Below are 17,653 nucleotides of genomic sequence, written 5' to 3' on the forward strand. Positions count from 1 at the left end.
CAAAGGTGGTTTACAATATAAAACAATAAATGTACAATAAAATTTCAATATAAAACACATTATAAAACAATTTCAACTCAATTATGAGTTGTTTATGCTAATGATTTGAGTTGGCCGCTATGTATTTTAACTTTTGTAATTGTTTTTATTTTATTTTAACCCTGTTTGCTGCCCAGAGTCACTTGTTGAGATGGGTGGCCTTATAAATTGGAAAATAAATAAATAACTTGTTTCTCCTTTCTTATCACCACAGAGTAGGCCCAAAGTTGGGAACGTACCCATGCTTGGTTAAAATCAGTATTTGTTGTCCTCCACCTGCATTCCAGGCATTGCCTCTGTTGCTTCATCTCCCAAAGCTCCTCAGAGAACCAAGAAGCCAACTGGGATCAGCCAACCAACAGAGGCCACTTGGGAACAATTTTGCCAAGTGCCCAAGATGCTGCCTTATGCCAGCAGCAAACTAGGCCTTCAGCTGACCTGCCTGTAGGATTGTTGGAAAACTCCCCAAATGCCTGTTGGAAACCAGATAGATATGTAAGGCATTTGGAAAAGACCATTCGAAACTGCTCTCTCTTGTTTTCAAACTGTGTCTATGAATCTTGTAAGAGGATTGTGAAATTGCAACTGAGAGAAATGAGTAAAAAAGGTAAAGACCCAACAACTTAATGAGAATTTACAATGAACTATGTGCTAAGAATGATACTATAGGAAGGAGAAAAAAAGCAGCACTAGGTAGGGTGAAAGTAGAAGCTTTTTTATTTAACTTGGGGCAAGAGTCATCTTCCTTTTTGATAAATGCAATATTTTTGAAATAAACTTTTTTTTAAAAAATCAAACAACTTACATATATCTGGATCTTTACTCTTCTTTGTTTTGTTATTAAGACTTATTTCAAACCTGTTGATATCAGAAGAAAGATCACTAGGGAGAAAAAAAGAAAAATCTGATTCATATTTGTATTCCACCTTCACACTGAACATTAAAACACCAGAAAGTTGTTGGCATTTTCTTTAGAATGTCATCAGTTAACAAATGAAAGGAAGCTGCATACTATAAAACTATGATTTCCAATTCCATTTCAAAATAGTTGTTTTTAAAAAATCTATTCAGTTTGTTGGCAAGAAGAAACATGTAACAGAATCTGCATGAAACTTACTCAAACACAAACTCCTCTGACCACACAGGGTTCTGACCTTCTCGTACATGGGTTTTTGCTACTTGTACGCAGTTCAGGTATATATTACAGTAAGGATTAGTAAAATGCTTTGCTGGAAGTGTATGGGCTTCTTCAACATGCAGTATAAGACTGCTGACCTAGAAAAATTGCAATAAGATTTTAAAATTTATTTTACACGAAGTACAAAGTATTAAAAAATTGTACATAAATAATTACATTTACTTTACTGATATATCACGTAAATATATATCTAGAAATACATTAAGAAATCGGGCACAAATGGATTTAATTTGAATGCTATTGTATATTCTTTTGTCTCTATCCAATGTTTGTAAAGAAAGCAGAAAAATGTCTGGATAGTTTTTTGTTTTTTAAATGTGTTCAATTGTGTCAGCTTCTCGAAGACTGCCTGGACAAGTCTCTGCAGTTTTCCTGGCAAGCTTTTTCGGAAGTAGTTTGCCATTGCCTTCTTCCTAGGGCTGAGAGAAAGTGACTGGCCCAAGGTCACCCAGCTGGCTTCATGTCCAAGGTGGGACTAGAACTTATGGTCTCCTGGTTTCTAGCCCAGTGCCTTAATCACTTCACCATACTGGCTCTCAGACAGTATTTAAATACTACTAAAATAAGAACATAGTGCAACATTCAGATGGTGTTTTTCAGCTGTGGGTTCATGTCTGCACAGAGCAAATTCTGAGTAATTGTTGAATGATATTACTGCCCAAAAGGTATATGAATAAAGACAAATAGAACCCAGAACAACAATAAAAGGGAAAAATGCTCAGTTATTGAAAGGGATGGAGTGAGGGAAAGCCCCTACATGCAAAATAAATTTAAAACCATCAAGCTCCTTGGAATGTAACAATCTTCTACAAGATTTTTTTTAAAGTTGTTTCTCCCATCTTTATTATTTTTACAAATAACTCAAGGTGGGGAACATACCAAGTACTCCTTCCTCCTCCTATTTTCCCCACAACAACCACCCTGTGAGATGAGTTGAGTTGAGAGTGAGTGACTGGCCCAAAGTCATCCAGCTGGCTTTCATGCCTAAGGAGGCACTAGAACTCACAGTCTCCTGGTTTCTAGCCTGGAGCCTTAACCACTAGACCTACATACATTGATACTAATACAGGAATCAGTAGAAAGCTGAAGAGGAATATCACCATGCTACTTCTTCAAGCATGAAGAAACTTCCAATGAAAAAATTTCCAAAAGTCTTTCATGGAAAGTGGAAGGCATAAGTACCAGTCCCTATCCAAGCCTGTCTGTAATTCACAAGAGCTCGCTCTGTGCAGATACAGTCTTTTGAGGGAATGTACAGCAACCCTGAATCCCAATGTTTTTATGATTAAAAGAATTTATAGTGACTGATTATATCATATACAGAATTGGGAGAAAGAGAGTAATATCTAAATGCTAGTTGTTCTACCAGATATCAAGAGGCAATCAGTACAATTTGCCATTTATTATTTATAATTACATTGTCAAGAATTTTTGGAAGAAAAAAGCAACCCAATAATACATGTCTAATTACTACAATAATGCTATATACACTTTCTGGGTTAACTTCTCCAGTAAAAATGTCTCATTTATGCTGAATAACTAGCTTTTAGAGGAAAATATACTTAGTCCTCAGATTATACTTTATACATACATATATAGGATGACATCCCACATAATGATGTCCCACTATAATCAGAGACACAGAACACACAGACATGACATCCCATATTACCACAGATATGTGTTGCTCCTTAGCCATGATTATAGAGCAAGAAATAATTTGCTTTCTAGATTTGAATTGGTTCAGTTTCAAATTTAAGTCTAGGTCTTTGACAAATGCAGGTAGTCCTCACTTAACAACCACTCGTTCAGCAACCCAAGTCATGACAGCACTGACTGAGGAGACTTACGACTCATAATAGTGGCCATCGCAGCATCCCTGTGGTCACGTGATTGTGATCTGGGCACTTGGCAACTGGCTCACTATTATGACAGTCACAGTGTCCTGCGGTCACATGATCACCATTTTTGACCTTCACTGCTAGCTTCTGACAAGTTAATGGGGAAGCTGGCAGGAGGTTGTTGTCAGCACTAGACTATTCGAGCATTCACACAATGATAGTCAGGAGACCAGGATCCTTTAACTGTTTAATGAAGCGAAATGACTAGGACAGAGGTAAAGCTGCGAATGGAGAATTCCCACTAAAACATACATTTAAAACTACATTCCCTTGATTGCCTTCCTTTCCCATGAAAGCATGTCACCCCCCTTCCCATCCAGGTGGTGTTGCTGGTGTATCTGGCCTTGATGTGAACCATCATAAATCTGTAGCCATAATAATGCAATTCACACTCGAACCCAACACCCCCTCCCATCTGGCGACAGAGAGTCTACCCCATTGATAAGGAAGTAATGGAAGATGCTCCGATAAGGGGTTCTGTGAACCTTTTGATCGGAGGAATCTGACAGTTGTGCTTTATGACCACATCACTTAGCAATGGAGTTCCCACTCTGAATTACTGTTAAGCAAGGACTACATGTAAGACAGTTAAAAGTACCTATCTTCTTTCTAAAAAAATCAGCAAATTTCAGTGGACAAAGTTCTTCAGTGGAAATATCTAAGGAGAATGGTTTTTTTTTATTTTTCTCTTCGGAAAAAAGTTTAAAGCCTTAATTCCCACTAAGATAACTCTATGTACCATAATTAACTTAGTAATTAACAATGAAGGTTTTGTCTTTTAAAGTAAGAATCAATATAATTAGTGCAATGTTTTCTATTTCTGTTTGTATTATAATATACATCATATTTAAATGCTGCTTCAAGAAAAATGCCAATTAGCATCATAATTACTTATATAACTGCTTTTTCTTAGAATTTGGTTAGTAGGCTAGTTCATGACTTTCATATTGGCTTCGACTTCATTATTAAAAAAGCAATTTAGTAATTGTATGCACTAAAATTGTTAACTCCATCTAATTTCATGCCTTATTTTAACCTTTAAATTGTTTAAAATACATGGTAAAGAAGTCTCTATCATTATTCTGAGAAAAAATGTTACAATCATCTTTATGCAAGTAATACATTAGTTCAACCAAGAACATTTCAATTTCAGTGAGAATACGTTACCTGACGCAGGCGCTTATTAGATGTTCCTGAACTTGTTTTTCGTAAATTGCAAAATGTTTGCAAAACTTTCATCCAGTCCTGCAAGTAAAAGTATCTCAGATCATCAGTTTCCACCCATACAGTGCAATCCTTTATATGTCCATAGATGGGTACAGGATTACAGACAAAACTGCACTTATGTTTAAACTTTTAACAAATATCTAAGTGTTTTAGTTAAGTTTAATTTGTTATAACAGTTCTCTGTTTATTTCTCCTAATGCAGAAAAACAGAGTGATCATAATCAATTAATCATTTAATTACCAGGAGGAAAAGTATGAAGGCAACTGAAGACACTTCTTTCTGACTGCCCTGTTTCTGTAAGTATCTGCTCTTGTTCACTCATAAACTGAACTCTTCAGTCACAACTCTCCCCTTTTTAATAAACTGCTTCTCTAAGCTATATGTCAATCTCATTACAAGGGAAAAGTCCTTTTTTGTACACACACACACACACACACTCTAAACTGAAAAATATAAGAAAATGATACTAACCTTATTAGGAAAGGTTAGCACTGCTATAACCAAAAACCTTGACCACAAAAATTATAAGTCCAAATCACTATATCAAGCTTATTATTACAATATAGTCTAATGATTTTTACCACAGCACATAAAAACATGTCATATATTGCCATCTTAATCATATTACTTCAATAAGTTTCTTTTTTAAAAAACTTACCTGTGCTTGTTCTGGCGTTTCTCCTGCAAAGTAAAAGATGTAATGCTCTTCACTAAAGTGCTGAACTACTATCTGAAAACAGTTTGGCCTATTTAAAGGAAAAACAAACAAACAGAGTTCTATTAACAGAATGCTGATGTCACTCCTGGGAAATGCAGTGTTTTTCACTCTCATATATGTTCACCATTATTACTCTCCTGTTGCAATACATTAAATTCCCTCTTTATTTTCCCAATATACCTATATTTTTAATGGATAATTCATATGCACAATCTCTTCTGAATGTACATTAATAGCAGCATTTAAGGATAAGTGAATATGGACCCCAAAAACTGTATTATTTGTAGAGTGAATTCTGAATGGTCAGTTTTAACTTGTTACAGTCTTTCCCAATCTAAAATGACATTTCATATTAATTTGTTTTTTGGGAAATCAAAATGCACCTACTATCAGGCTTGATGTTGGTATGTTTATGTTCAAGAACTAAGAAACTGAAAAATAATTTTGAAAGATAGAAAAAGAACATAATGTTTTAAGATAATCTAATATTTCAACTGAATGTTACAAAAAATGCACAGCAGAATTTTAATCCAACAATTTAAAACAAATTATTTTCTGTGACTTTTCCACATCCTAAGTATAACAAACACCATCCATACATAGTACCTGTGTTGTAAATAAACACAAGTTACAGGTTTTTTGGGACACTGGCTTCTGTTCTAGCAACTCCTAGAAAGTCTGTTTCATGTCATACACATTATAATACTATCTTTTCCTTAAAGGTAGTCAAAATCCTTAATTCAATTATTCAAGTCCTATCCTCTGGAATAGAGATGGGCAATCCATAGGCCATATGCAATCCCAATGCTAGCAAATTATGAACTTTTGGAAGTGTGCTTTTTCCACTATTTAAAATAAATAGATAAATCACTAAATGGCATGTTAAAACATCTGGTAGTTTTAATGTTCTTTCAGTGACTCAGCCCCTCTCCCACTAAAAAAGCACAAACAAAAATAAAAAATGGGTCATTTTCCTTCTAGTAACATTCATCATTTTCTGGTCCTTGTAAGATTTAAAAATCAATAAAGTGTACAACTCCTGAAAACAAAAAGGCTACTTACGCTGGCTCTAACATGTATCAAGATTTATAACAACACTAAATAAAAAGGAGAAAAAGATAATGAGGCAAATGTATTTTCTATTGTTCAAGAGCCAGCGTAAGTAGCCTTTTTGTTTTCAAGAGTTGTATACTTTACTGATTGTTAAGATCATTGACATTCTATTATTTAAATAAGTTAGCGTACTGGAAACAGAGAAGAGAAAATATAAGGTATTCTATCAATATTAATTACAATATAGAATATCAATATTACAAGCATTAACATTATTTGGCTTTTTCATTCAAAGTTGAGTATAACATTAAAAAAACCATTGCGTCTTGCATCAAATAATTTGTTATGTAATAAAGATTTTGGTCTTAAGCTAATTACTTAATATTAAAATTTCCACTATATTGTTAATACACACACATATTAATGAAAGGGGGAAAAAAGATGAATAGAGCAAATTTAGCAAGAATTAAAATACCAAAAAAAATAGAAAAAGAGGAAAAAGGAAAAAAAATACTATTAGGTTTCTGACTTCCCCCTTTTTGAACATTTGCTAATTTGCAATATTTGTAGACATTTAGGCCACCTTAGAAGCCAAACTGTAAGTGATTATGTTTGCCATGCTGTGTGATGTATTGTATGTATGGGAACCATTCTTGCTTCAATTTAGTTAAACTTCTATTGTGTGTCTGTGTGTATTGTTAGTTTTGCCATTGCTGTGTATACTCTAAGTTTAAGTTCCCAATCAGATATCGTCAGAGCTGTGTCTTTCTATTTGCCTCATTATCGATGAAACCATCCCTAAAATATTTGAAAATGGTGGTTATCAAAAATGAATATAGTATCTTACCTGCCAAACAGACTATCATGTACCCCATAGACAGAACATACACTAAGATCTATCAGTCCTTTGGGTTTAGTGGCTCGCTTTTCACTTTCAAAATAAATAAGTTGAGCATCATTTCCCTCTAAAATAAAGTACAAGTTCTTCCACCGCTTTCCTTTACCTGTAAACAAAAGGCAGGATAAAGCATGTGGACTTCCTTCCATCAAATCCCTGACAGTCTGTCTTGTAAAATATATCTTTGTCAATCCTGTACTCATTTGTTTAAGGTACCCCCCCACCCCCCAAAAAAATCTAAATGGAGCTTTAACAATTTAGGAATGTTACATAAAGTAAATGTTTACCCAATCTCAAATTTTGATTGATTACATGGAAGATCTCCCACAGATTGGATATGAATTAATTCATACATTTCTGGACCTTTTCTTTTTTTTATACCGTAACTCTGATTTGTAAAGCTTCAAGTTCTATACATCAGTAAGTAGAAGAGAAAGGCAACTGCAGAAGAATATTAATGTATAAATATAAGCTAAAACACAGTAATATTCAGTTACAATCTGTATACAGTATACAGGCTGAGTAAGTAAGATTACATTATGTATCTACTACACAATATGTATGAACAATTACAAGATTCTGGTCATTGTCAGTGGATGCACAAGTAATAGAGAGCCAGTCTGGTCTAGTGGTTAAGGCAACAGGCTAGAAACCAGGAGACTGAGAGTTCTAGTCCTGCCTTAGGCCTGAAAGCTGGCTGGGTGACTTTGGGCCAGTCATGCTCTCTCAGCCCAACTCACCTTACAGGGTTGTTGTTGTGGGGAAAATAGGAGGAGGAAGGAGTATTTGGTATGTTCGCCGCCTTGAGTTATTTATAAAATAATAAAGGTGGGATATAAAATTAAATAAATAAATAATCCTTGCTTAATGACCACAATTGGGACTGGAATTTAGGTCACTGAGCGATGCAGCCATTAAGCAAAATGTCACGTGACTGCTTTGCTTAGCGACCACGATACCGTCTTTCCCCATTGTGGCTGTTAACCAAGAACTGCAGGTCGGTTATTATTATTATTGCCCCTTTGCAAGCCACTTCTCCAGGAACCGATTCCTACACAGGAACAGATTCCTACAGATTCCTACACCAATTCCTACACAGCCCTGCCCCTTTCCCAAACTGCAAAGGGGCAATAATAATAATTATTTTTTGCACGAAGCCAGTTCCTGGAGAAGCAAACTTTCCAAAGCAAGCTGAAGTGTTTTTTCGAAGGCATTCCTAAGATAGTGCAGGTTTAAGAAGACAATGTAGCTTTAAAGGCTCAAGGAGCCACGTGTTTGCTGGAGAAGCTGGGTCTGAAAAGGAAGACAGAAAAAGGAACCAGGCGCCTCAGCTTAGTCACAGCAACTGGGTGCAAAAGGAGAAAGGTCAGAGCAGGGAACTAGGAAAGAAGGTAGTTGGGGAGCGAATGAACACTGGGCGGTGAGCAATTGCTGCCGCTTGAGGGAGAGAATGAATGCTGGGACACAAGCGCTTGCTGGCACTTGTTGAGGCTTGCCATTCTTAACACAAAAAACTGTGACTACTTACTTTTTTTCAGAAGGTATCCTTTTTTAACAATATTTTTATAGAATGCATCTTTAGTTTTTCGCCGAATTGTATTGTAGATTTCTTTTCCATCTACAACATCGTTAAGCACTTGTCCTTGATGCTGGGAAGAAAAAACGTATGTTAATTTTCCAACCTGAAACACTAGAATTCTACAGTGCATACTATGGCCTACTGATTAGTTTATGCTGCTGCAAGACACTAATTAAGATATGGTATCTTAAATTCCTGGTATAACTTTTGTCAGCAATTTCTATACTTCCCCCTCTCCCTTCCTCTCTGTATGTATTTTTAATCCATTTTCCCATATCCAATGAGGCCAAATTAACAATAGAAGGAAACAGTAAGAATCAGATGAAGTTTTTTCTTAACATTTTAGAAATGTTTATGCTTTAACAAATTGGTTTAAACTTTCACTTACTCTACTTTTATTATTTAATTTTACAAGTAGGATCAGCAGCAAGCGGCTATGTTTCATATTCCGGTTTGGAAGTCCAGCCATTCTTATTCCTTTACTCTTCTCCTAACCTTCTATTCCATTCCTTCCGATTATCATTAGGTATTCTGTATGCACTAACTGTGTTTCCTGGCCTATTTTGGTTTGTTGTCATTTCATAGTTCTGCAAACCAAGGGATCTCTTTGAGATTGATTTCTTTTCCATGTATAACAGTAAATATATTAATAATGAGTGTGATGATTAATGTTTTGCTTTTTATATTTGTTGAGGATTTTATTATGAGTCATATTCTGATGCATGACAATAAAACAATGTGAACTTCGAAAGATGATCAAATAAAAATAAAGTTATAAATGATAAGCATTTAAGTGACCCACAAAATAGAATAAGCTTTTTGGACCAAAAAGCAATTTTCTCACTACTAACATTAATATCAATTACGACTCTGTCGAAAACTAAAGAACAAAGCCAAATATACCTCCTCAAGAATAAATGATAAAGAATAATGACCTATCTTTTCCTCATGACACTGTCTCTTTTTTGCAACTACTGGAACCTTTAACTACAATTAAGCTTTCATGTACTGACTTACCTGCATTGGAACAGGATCTTTAAGATAATAGCCTTCAACAATCTGTTCTTTTTTGTAGTGATCTATGATGTCTGCAATACTGTTAAAAACAAAACAAAACAGGAGTCTCTGAAGAAATTAATGCAATTTTATAAAACTAAAATAGAACGACTATAAAATATAGTTGGGTGCCAAAGTTTAGGCATTTCTGCTCAAATTGTATGTTTTAATGAATCCCTAAGTGAACAGAAGTTGTTCTTTAAATTTAAATGCATTCTTACTATTAATGTGCAGTTGTTTACAGATTCAAAATGAGAAAACACTGAATATGGCAGGTGCAAAAGTTTGGACACTCTTCCAGTTAGCAATCCGTAATGCCTTTCTTGGCAGAAATCACAGGTTCCAAAGATTTCCTGTATTTAGCTAAGACGTTCTATTCCTGCTTTTGTGGAGTTTTCCCACTCTTCCTTGAAGAACTCTTTTAGTTCAAAAATATTCGTGCATGTTTGAGATCTCTTGACATATTTTCACTACCATTCAAGTCGGAAGACCTGACTTTATTTTTATTTATTTTCCCTGTAAGTACTTCATGGCTTATTTTTCTTCCCTGAAAGTACTTCATGGTTAATTTGGAGGTACATTTCAGGTTGTCTTTCTGAAATATCCAACTTTTTTTCAACTTCATCACTGACTGTGGGACATTAGCTATAAATGCTTCATCCTTTTTGTTTTCCCTACAAATGTACCTTGTGTAGTTGTGGCTGAACAGTTCAATTACGTTCTATCATTTCAAAGCACTTTGTTCGAAAATGTGCCAGACTTATCAAGGTTTTCTTTTGTGTACTTTAGATAATGTCTTTTGTGACGAGGTCAGAGAAAATGTTTTCTTCAGACAACTCACCCATGCAGATCATTACTGCCTAACCAACACTGTACAACTACTCCAGTGTCAGCTAATTTTTTCAGCACATTACTCGTGATCTCTGGGTTCTGTTTTGCAGATAAGAGTTGTTTTCAGGCAAGTGCAGAAGAGGTTTTCCTTTGTGTTTCAGATCATGTCTTCACTTCAACAGCTCCATGTGACTTCCATTTGTTAACTTTTCTCACAGCTGAAATTGCTAGCTGGAAGTGTTCATAGATTTTTAAAAATTATCTTCATTTTCAAATGCTCAGATAATTACTTAGAGATGTCTATGGTTACAGAACAACAATCACATCCTGAGAAGTTAGAAAGATCAGAATATTTGTTCATCTGTAGAATTACCTCTAATTCCTTGCAGACTTAATGAGTCAACCACCTGCAGGGAGGGAGGGGCACTCAGCAACAACTTTACAGTAAAAAGAAAGTAGCACTGAATTAACTCGGTGTCTGAATTTCTCCATCTGCCATATTTCCATATTTACTGCTTTTCTTATTTTGAACAATTGAGCATAAACAAGTATGTAGAACACTTGTGTCAGCTTCTGTTCACTTAAGGATTCACTGAAATATTTTGCATGCAACTGTATCCTCTTAGAACTATATTTAATAACACATAATTAATACAATTTATTTCTAGGTATATGAATTTTTAGACTGAAAAGTAAACCACATTTTAAATTTTGCAAAAAAAAAAAAATCTAGTGAGTTTATATATTTTAATGTATTCAATATTTGAAAGGTGAAAGGTCCCCTGTGCAAGCATCAAGTGATGTCTGACCCTTTGGGGGGACACCACTTTCTCAACGTTTTACTGGCAGACTATAACGGGGTGGTTTGCCATTGCCTTCTCCAGCAAGCTGGGTACTCATTTTACCAACCTCAGAAGGATGGAAGGCTGAGTCGACCTGAGCTGGCTACCCGAGAATCCAGCTTCTGCTGGGATTGAACTCGGGTCATGGGAAGAGTTTCGGTTGCAATACTGCCGCCTACCACTCTGTGCCACACAAGGCTGTATATTCAATATTTAGGACCATACAAATAATACTGAACTCTTCAACATGAAACATAGGCCTAAAATAAAAGAAAAAGTTATAAGCCACAAAATTCTAATTAAAATAAATGGTCCGGGACCAAGTTATATGGCAATCTTCACCTGTAGCAGCCTCTCCATACATTAATATCAGGAACAGAAGATGTCTCTTACTGCTCTCCTTTGAGAACAGGTAAGTGGGCTCACACCAGGAACAGTATGTTTTCTACTGTATTCCCACTTTCCTATGGAACGGTTTTCTATCTGGCATTATTCAGTCTCATCTGGCATTATTCAGTCTCATTGAGTACCTGTACTTTTCAAAAGTACAGGTACTCAAGCATAAATACAATTTCTTTCTCCATTTTATTAACTGATTATATTGCTTTGAAATGTCTGATTTTAGTATGAGGTTGAGGGATATTTTAAATGCTGCTTTTATTAGCTGTTGGTTTATTATTAATCTATTCTTATTCTTCTTATTTTTTATGAACTGCCTTGAGAGGGGTTTTCCTCTAAAAGAGAAAACAGAAATATCATATCCAATCTTAATCATATTTACACTGAAAAGTTTGCAGAGTAATTGTAATAGAGAGTCAGGGTAAAATTACATTTGAAGGCCAATATTTGAACAGTTATGGAAAAAAAAACTTGCAGGTCACATCATTTACAAGTCTTTACACCGTGCTTACTGAAATGCACTTGAATACAATCATTCTGCATAGACAATATCAACACAGCATTTTCCTCTTTTTGGCATTCTCAATTATAATGTAAACGTGCAATGACATCAGCACAAAAGAAAAACTGAATTTAAATATCCTAAGTACATAAAACCAATGGTAAAATGTATGATTTAAGTTACATTTTCAGAAGTATACTGCTCATATGCTTAAAGGATTTATTATATATCAAGCTTTATACAAAAAACTGCTTCCCATATTTTTAGAGACTTAGCCCAATAAAACCAACACATTCTACTTTATGAAATCTGATATTTACCAAATCTTTGCTCTCTTATACTATATCTACAAGTGAAGAGGGCTGGGGAGAGGGAAGTAGTATTTTCTGTAGTGGCTGATCTATATTTGAAGAGGTCATCTGTAAAATGTTCTTATGCTCCTCTTTCCTATAGCCTAGTGTTTTTCTCAGAGCGTTAGCAGGCAGCTACAAAGAAGTCTGATTGGAAATTTCTAAATATCAGGTTGACATATATATTGTGGGGAATTAAGAAGGGTACATCCAGCCAATTAGTCCTGCTCAAATCAAAAGGCCAGGAAAAAAAAAAGACAGTGGACCAGGAGCAGGCTCTGGGAGCTGCTAAAGATACCAACACCAGTTCGTTTCCCTACTCTTCTCCTACCCCACCCCCCAGTGGCCTATAATAACTCCATTTTGGTCCATGCTTCACATCACAAATATAGATTTCAGTTCAGGTTTGGGTTGTCAGAAAAAAGCTGTTCTGTGCACATAAGAGATCGTGTATGAAATATTTTGCATACCCCTTCCTTTCCCTAATGGCAATGCATAGTGCATACTTTTTGCATTCAGCAACTGGTTTTTAAAACCTAGCAATTAAAGCAACACATTAATAAAACGTTTGGACAAAAAAATTAAATCTGGTAAAATACTGAATATTTTTAGGTTAAGACTCCTTTGAGCTGAGTTTGTCTCCTGTTAATTATATAAGCACATTTTTAGCAAAAGTATGGAAGCAGTTGGTTTGTTATTACCCTTCTTTTCTGATTTCTCAGTCTAGCCTACAAAGCCTAGATGTCCCTGCGGTCTTTCAGACAAGTGCTAACCAGGTCTGACTATTTAGCTTTTCAAGAGCAGCAGAGATTGGCTAGGTGCTGTTACCTGATGTAGGCAGAACTACCTGCAAACACAGCCAAACATCAACAGAAATATATCATCTGTCACAGAGCAACTGAAATAAGATATATTAAAGAGTTACATAAGACATACTCAAAAGTGTGCCAGTGCCAATTGACCTACTAAATTCTCCTACTATATACTCCAGAACAATTATAATAGAGAGGCAGGATAAAACTGCATTTGAAGGCCAGTGTCTGAACAGTTATGGAAAAAATCTTGCAGGCCACATCATTACAAGTCTGTACATCATGCTTACCAAAATGCACTTGAATACAATCATTGTGCATAGACAATATTGACACAGCATTCTTCCTCTTTTCGGCATTCTCAATTATAATGTAAACATGCAATGACATCAGCACAAAAGAAAAAACTGAATTTAAATATCCTAAGTACATAAAACCAATGGTAAAATTCAGAGCTCTCTGTCTGGATCCTTATAAGCAACTATACATTTATAGTTTTAATAAAACATGTTCCCATCAAATATGTCAAATACTGTAATTATTTAAAATAATATTCAGTTTAGATTTTATGCTCATATTTTTATCAGTCTGCCAATGAAGCTTAGATCTGTCTGTGCATGCTCAGATTGTGTGGGGAGGCCTTCAAGTTGCTCATAATGAATCTCCAAGAGGATCTACTGCTTTGATAATTTGAGTGCTGGATTCGGAAGAGTTAAATACTACTTCAGAAAGCATCCCTTACAGCTTTAACACTCAGACACATCAACTGTTTTCTATTTCTGCAAAAGGTATTTTCATTTTGAAAATTTCATAATGATCTATCTCTCTCTCATACACACACACACACACACGTATATGTAGAATCTGTCCAATAATGAAACCATAACTTGCAACAAGAAATTAAAAACCTTATATGAATGAAACTCTATCATGAACAATACCTGCAGTTTAAAGGTATTAATTTTAACTAACAATATACACAGTAAACCCCACCCCCAAAACCACAACTAATTAATACAAGAGTGTTTTTTGGGGAAGTTGACGTAAAAATAATGGGTTAGGTTCAGAGAAACTTGACTTTTGTAATGGGCTTCTTCTCTTCCCTTTGCAGCTTCCCATGTTTTTCAGGATCAGACCAGGAAAAAGAATAAACAGCTGCTGCAGTAGGAAACAGTTGCTGAGATCCAGCAGGATGCTTTGCATAAGTACATTTCCACTCATACAGTGTACCACAGATTAAATCAGACTGCAGTTTCAGTATCTAAACAATGAGGGTACAAACACAAACTTAAGGTTGAACTATTTTACTTGTAACAGCCACTAAGAATAGCTGCATATTTGTAAAAAGTGGAATATACAGTGTTCTACAGTATAATTCAAGATGGCTTCAGATGAGAATGTTTTCTAAAAAAACCTCTATTTAGTTTTCCCTCATTGTCAAGTTACACAAATCAGATCCTGCAGAAATGGGATGTTTATTGCTTAATTCAGGACTGTGGATTCCTGTTTCATACATGCCAAAGTTTTCAAATGGGAGGCTTCTACTGCCATACCCTTAAGAACTAGACAACTAGACAATGGGCAAAAGATAGTTTACCTTCAAAAAGGCTGACTCTGCTGCTAGCTTGATTTTCAATGAGGATGTCTGGAAGCCAGACAGATTTAATGAAGATACTCAAGTAGCTTGTATGTGGGATATGCAAAAGGATCCAATTGTTTAGCCTCATAACATCTTCCACTTGAAGTTCTATGACAGTCCAATGACCTTCTCAGCTAGGAGAACTTGATACTTTCTCAGTCACACCAGCTGCAGGATTTCTAACCACTCAGAAGTCAAGCTGGAAGCGAGAGAAATTCTCGGTTGGGATGGATATCAATTCCCTGGTTCACGTTTGGCATGTCCAAGTCCCATTATCTGGGTTAGGGCAAATCTTCTTTGGAAGGGAGAACTAAACTTAGCACTACTAAAAGTTATTCAAACACAGTCTTGATTAACATACTTTTAAGAACTTGAAAAATAAGAATGAAAGGTACTCAGTATCAGTGCAGTTTTATGTCCTAAATTTTCTTTCATGTGGAAATTAAGTTCAGTGTCTAGTGATGAAGCAATGATGCTTTAAAAGAAATATAGCACAATCTGCTCTTATGCCCCAATGGCCAAGCCTTTTTTATTTGTTAAGAATAAATTTATTTGTCTGAGAATTGACACATATTCTTACTCATTTTAATACATGTACACAATGTCTATTTCATCTATTATACACATTTTAAATTCTACATCTTTCAAATCATAAATTCTACATCTTTCAAATCATGTTATGATTTTGGTAATTATAATACCCCCCACAAAAAAGCCAAAACCCACAAAAGCACCAAAACCCACCAAATAAACCAACCCTGAAAGAATTCATTATATACCATTAATAGCAATTAACAGAACACGCAACATAACACAAGTTGTAGAATATGTTTGCAACATACCTGTTATAGTATCTGCCCCCCATCATAAACTGATTGTTTGGTGTTGGGCATATTTTGAAACGCTGTATATTTTCACTGGTACGAAAGTAGAGAGAGTAATCCCCAGGTGTATTATCAGAAGGTCTCACAAGAAAGCTTGATACTTGACCAACTAATTATAAAGAAGGAGGAAGAAAAGGTACAGCTCTTAATAAATCTATCAGCTTTATTTCATTAGCCTGGAATTTAGCGTGCAGCAGAGAAAAATTCAATCAGTTGCAAAAAGACTATTGTCATTTTTTTCCTAGGGTACTCTTATTCATTAAGCAATGATAAAGGAGTAAGGAATGTCTAAAAAAAAAAAAAAGAAAGAGAAAAGTCAAGCCCATATGATATATCTTGCCTTGCAAATAAATCCCTCTATACCCTGAAGTATTCTCTAATTCACGAGCAGAACCCTGGCTGAAAGAACATACTTTTATAGTAGACAATTTAAGCAATTACTACAGTGAATAATTTTTAAATGTTATCTTAGACATGAGATGAGAAACTGCAATCCCAGAGCCATATGCACTCCCTCAACTGCTCCTTTGCAAACTATGCTGTAGAACCCTCCAATGAATTTTAGTACTAATTGTGGGAAACTGGCAATTAATTTCCTTGCCATATTGAAACACATAAATAATGTATTAGAAGCCCTAAAATAGGTTTAACCGTTTTTTTTTAAAAAAAGGGAAAATCCCCCATCCCACCCAAACTCCTAAAAAACAGGAAAAATCCTGACCTAAGCATGTATGTGACACTTTGCAGTCCCCATTCTACCAAATATGTTACATGTGTATTACACAACTGTGTTTTATATAGTCTATAATGAAACCTTTTTTTTCTTTCTTTTTTAAAGAAGTCTTAATTCAATCACAGCACTCAGTACAAAAGATATTCATACATTTAGGACTGTGCACTGCTTTGGACTCAATTTCCAAAAAAAATTTGGTTCATGATGAATGTGAACGTTACACAAGTCTGCAGCTGTGTCATGTCCTGAGGTTGTGCCACTGCCTTTTCCAGTTTCTGGAGATCCTAGAAAAGGTACGACTGCTCTAAGGTGTTGCAGACAGATGCTACATTCTGACTTTCATGCTCCAACATTTGGAGATAGAGCCAAAGTGTCATACAGTCCTACATTTCATATTAACAGAAATTCAATTAATTAAAATTCACAAGTACCTGTCATCAGCAAACTGTAAGCCTCTTGTTTTGAAATCTTTCCATGGAACCATCTTAAAGAATACAAAAAAACCCCAGGAAATATTAGTAGCAAATTCTTTGGTTTGCGTTAGGAAACATATCTATAAATGATAGAAGAATGAGCCTATTTTTTAGATGAAAATGCATTTATAAAAACCCAGAAATATAATATTAAAAATATTCAGATTCTTTTATATCAGTTGGATTAAATATCAACAAGATCTTATAAATAATAATTTTAAAACTGTTACTCTTTCCCAAATCAAATATCATATAAATCAGCAACTTCGTTTATATCATGAATTTGAATAATAAATAAATAAATAAAAGACCATCTGGAAGCTATAGGTGGTCCAGAATGTAATGGGGAGTGTTGGGAGCCAGTTAGGTCTAGTGGTTAAGGCAATGAGCTAGAAACCAGGAGGCTGTGAGTTCTAGGCCTGCCTTAGGCATGAAAGCCAGCCGGGTGATCTTGGGCCAGTCACTCTCTCTCAGCCCAACCCACCTCACAGGGTTGTTGCTGTTGTGGGGAAAATAGG

General features: G+C 35.2%; 1 protein-coding gene across 1 annotated transcript in view; it reads right to left on the bottom strand.

Annotated features, from left to right (window-relative positions):
- The window catches only part of RASA1 (RAS p21 protein activator 1), a 58,197-nt gene that overhangs the window by 12,574 nt on the left and 27,970 nt on the right, over nucleotides 1-17,653 (bottom strand). The window contains exons 7-15 of the mRNA XM_063295447.1: nucleotides 17,094-17,146; nucleotides 15,888-16,038; nucleotides 9,632-9,710; nucleotides 8,564-8,684; nucleotides 6,985-7,141; nucleotides 5,025-5,112; nucleotides 4,306-4,383; nucleotides 1,157-1,314; nucleotides 845-921 (exon numbers count right to left, since the gene is read on the bottom strand). Coding sequence (XP_063151517.1) covers nucleotides 845-921; nucleotides 1,157-1,314; nucleotides 4,306-4,383; nucleotides 5,025-5,112; nucleotides 6,985-7,141; nucleotides 8,564-8,684; nucleotides 9,632-9,710; nucleotides 15,888-16,038; nucleotides 17,094-17,146 — 962 coding nt within the window. The remainder of the gene's footprint in view (nucleotides 1-844; nucleotides 922-1,156; nucleotides 1,315-4,305; nucleotides 4,384-5,024; nucleotides 5,113-6,984; nucleotides 7,142-8,563; nucleotides 8,685-9,631; nucleotides 9,711-15,887; nucleotides 16,039-17,093; nucleotides 17,147-17,653) is intronic.

This window comes from Candoia aspera, chromosome 2, assembly GCF_035149785.1.
Source record: "Candoia aspera isolate rCanAsp1 chromosome 2, rCanAsp1.hap2, whole genome shotgun sequence".
In the NCBI taxonomy this organism is placed as follows: Eukaryota; Metazoa; Chordata; class Lepidosauria; order Squamata; family Boidae; genus Candoia; species Candoia aspera.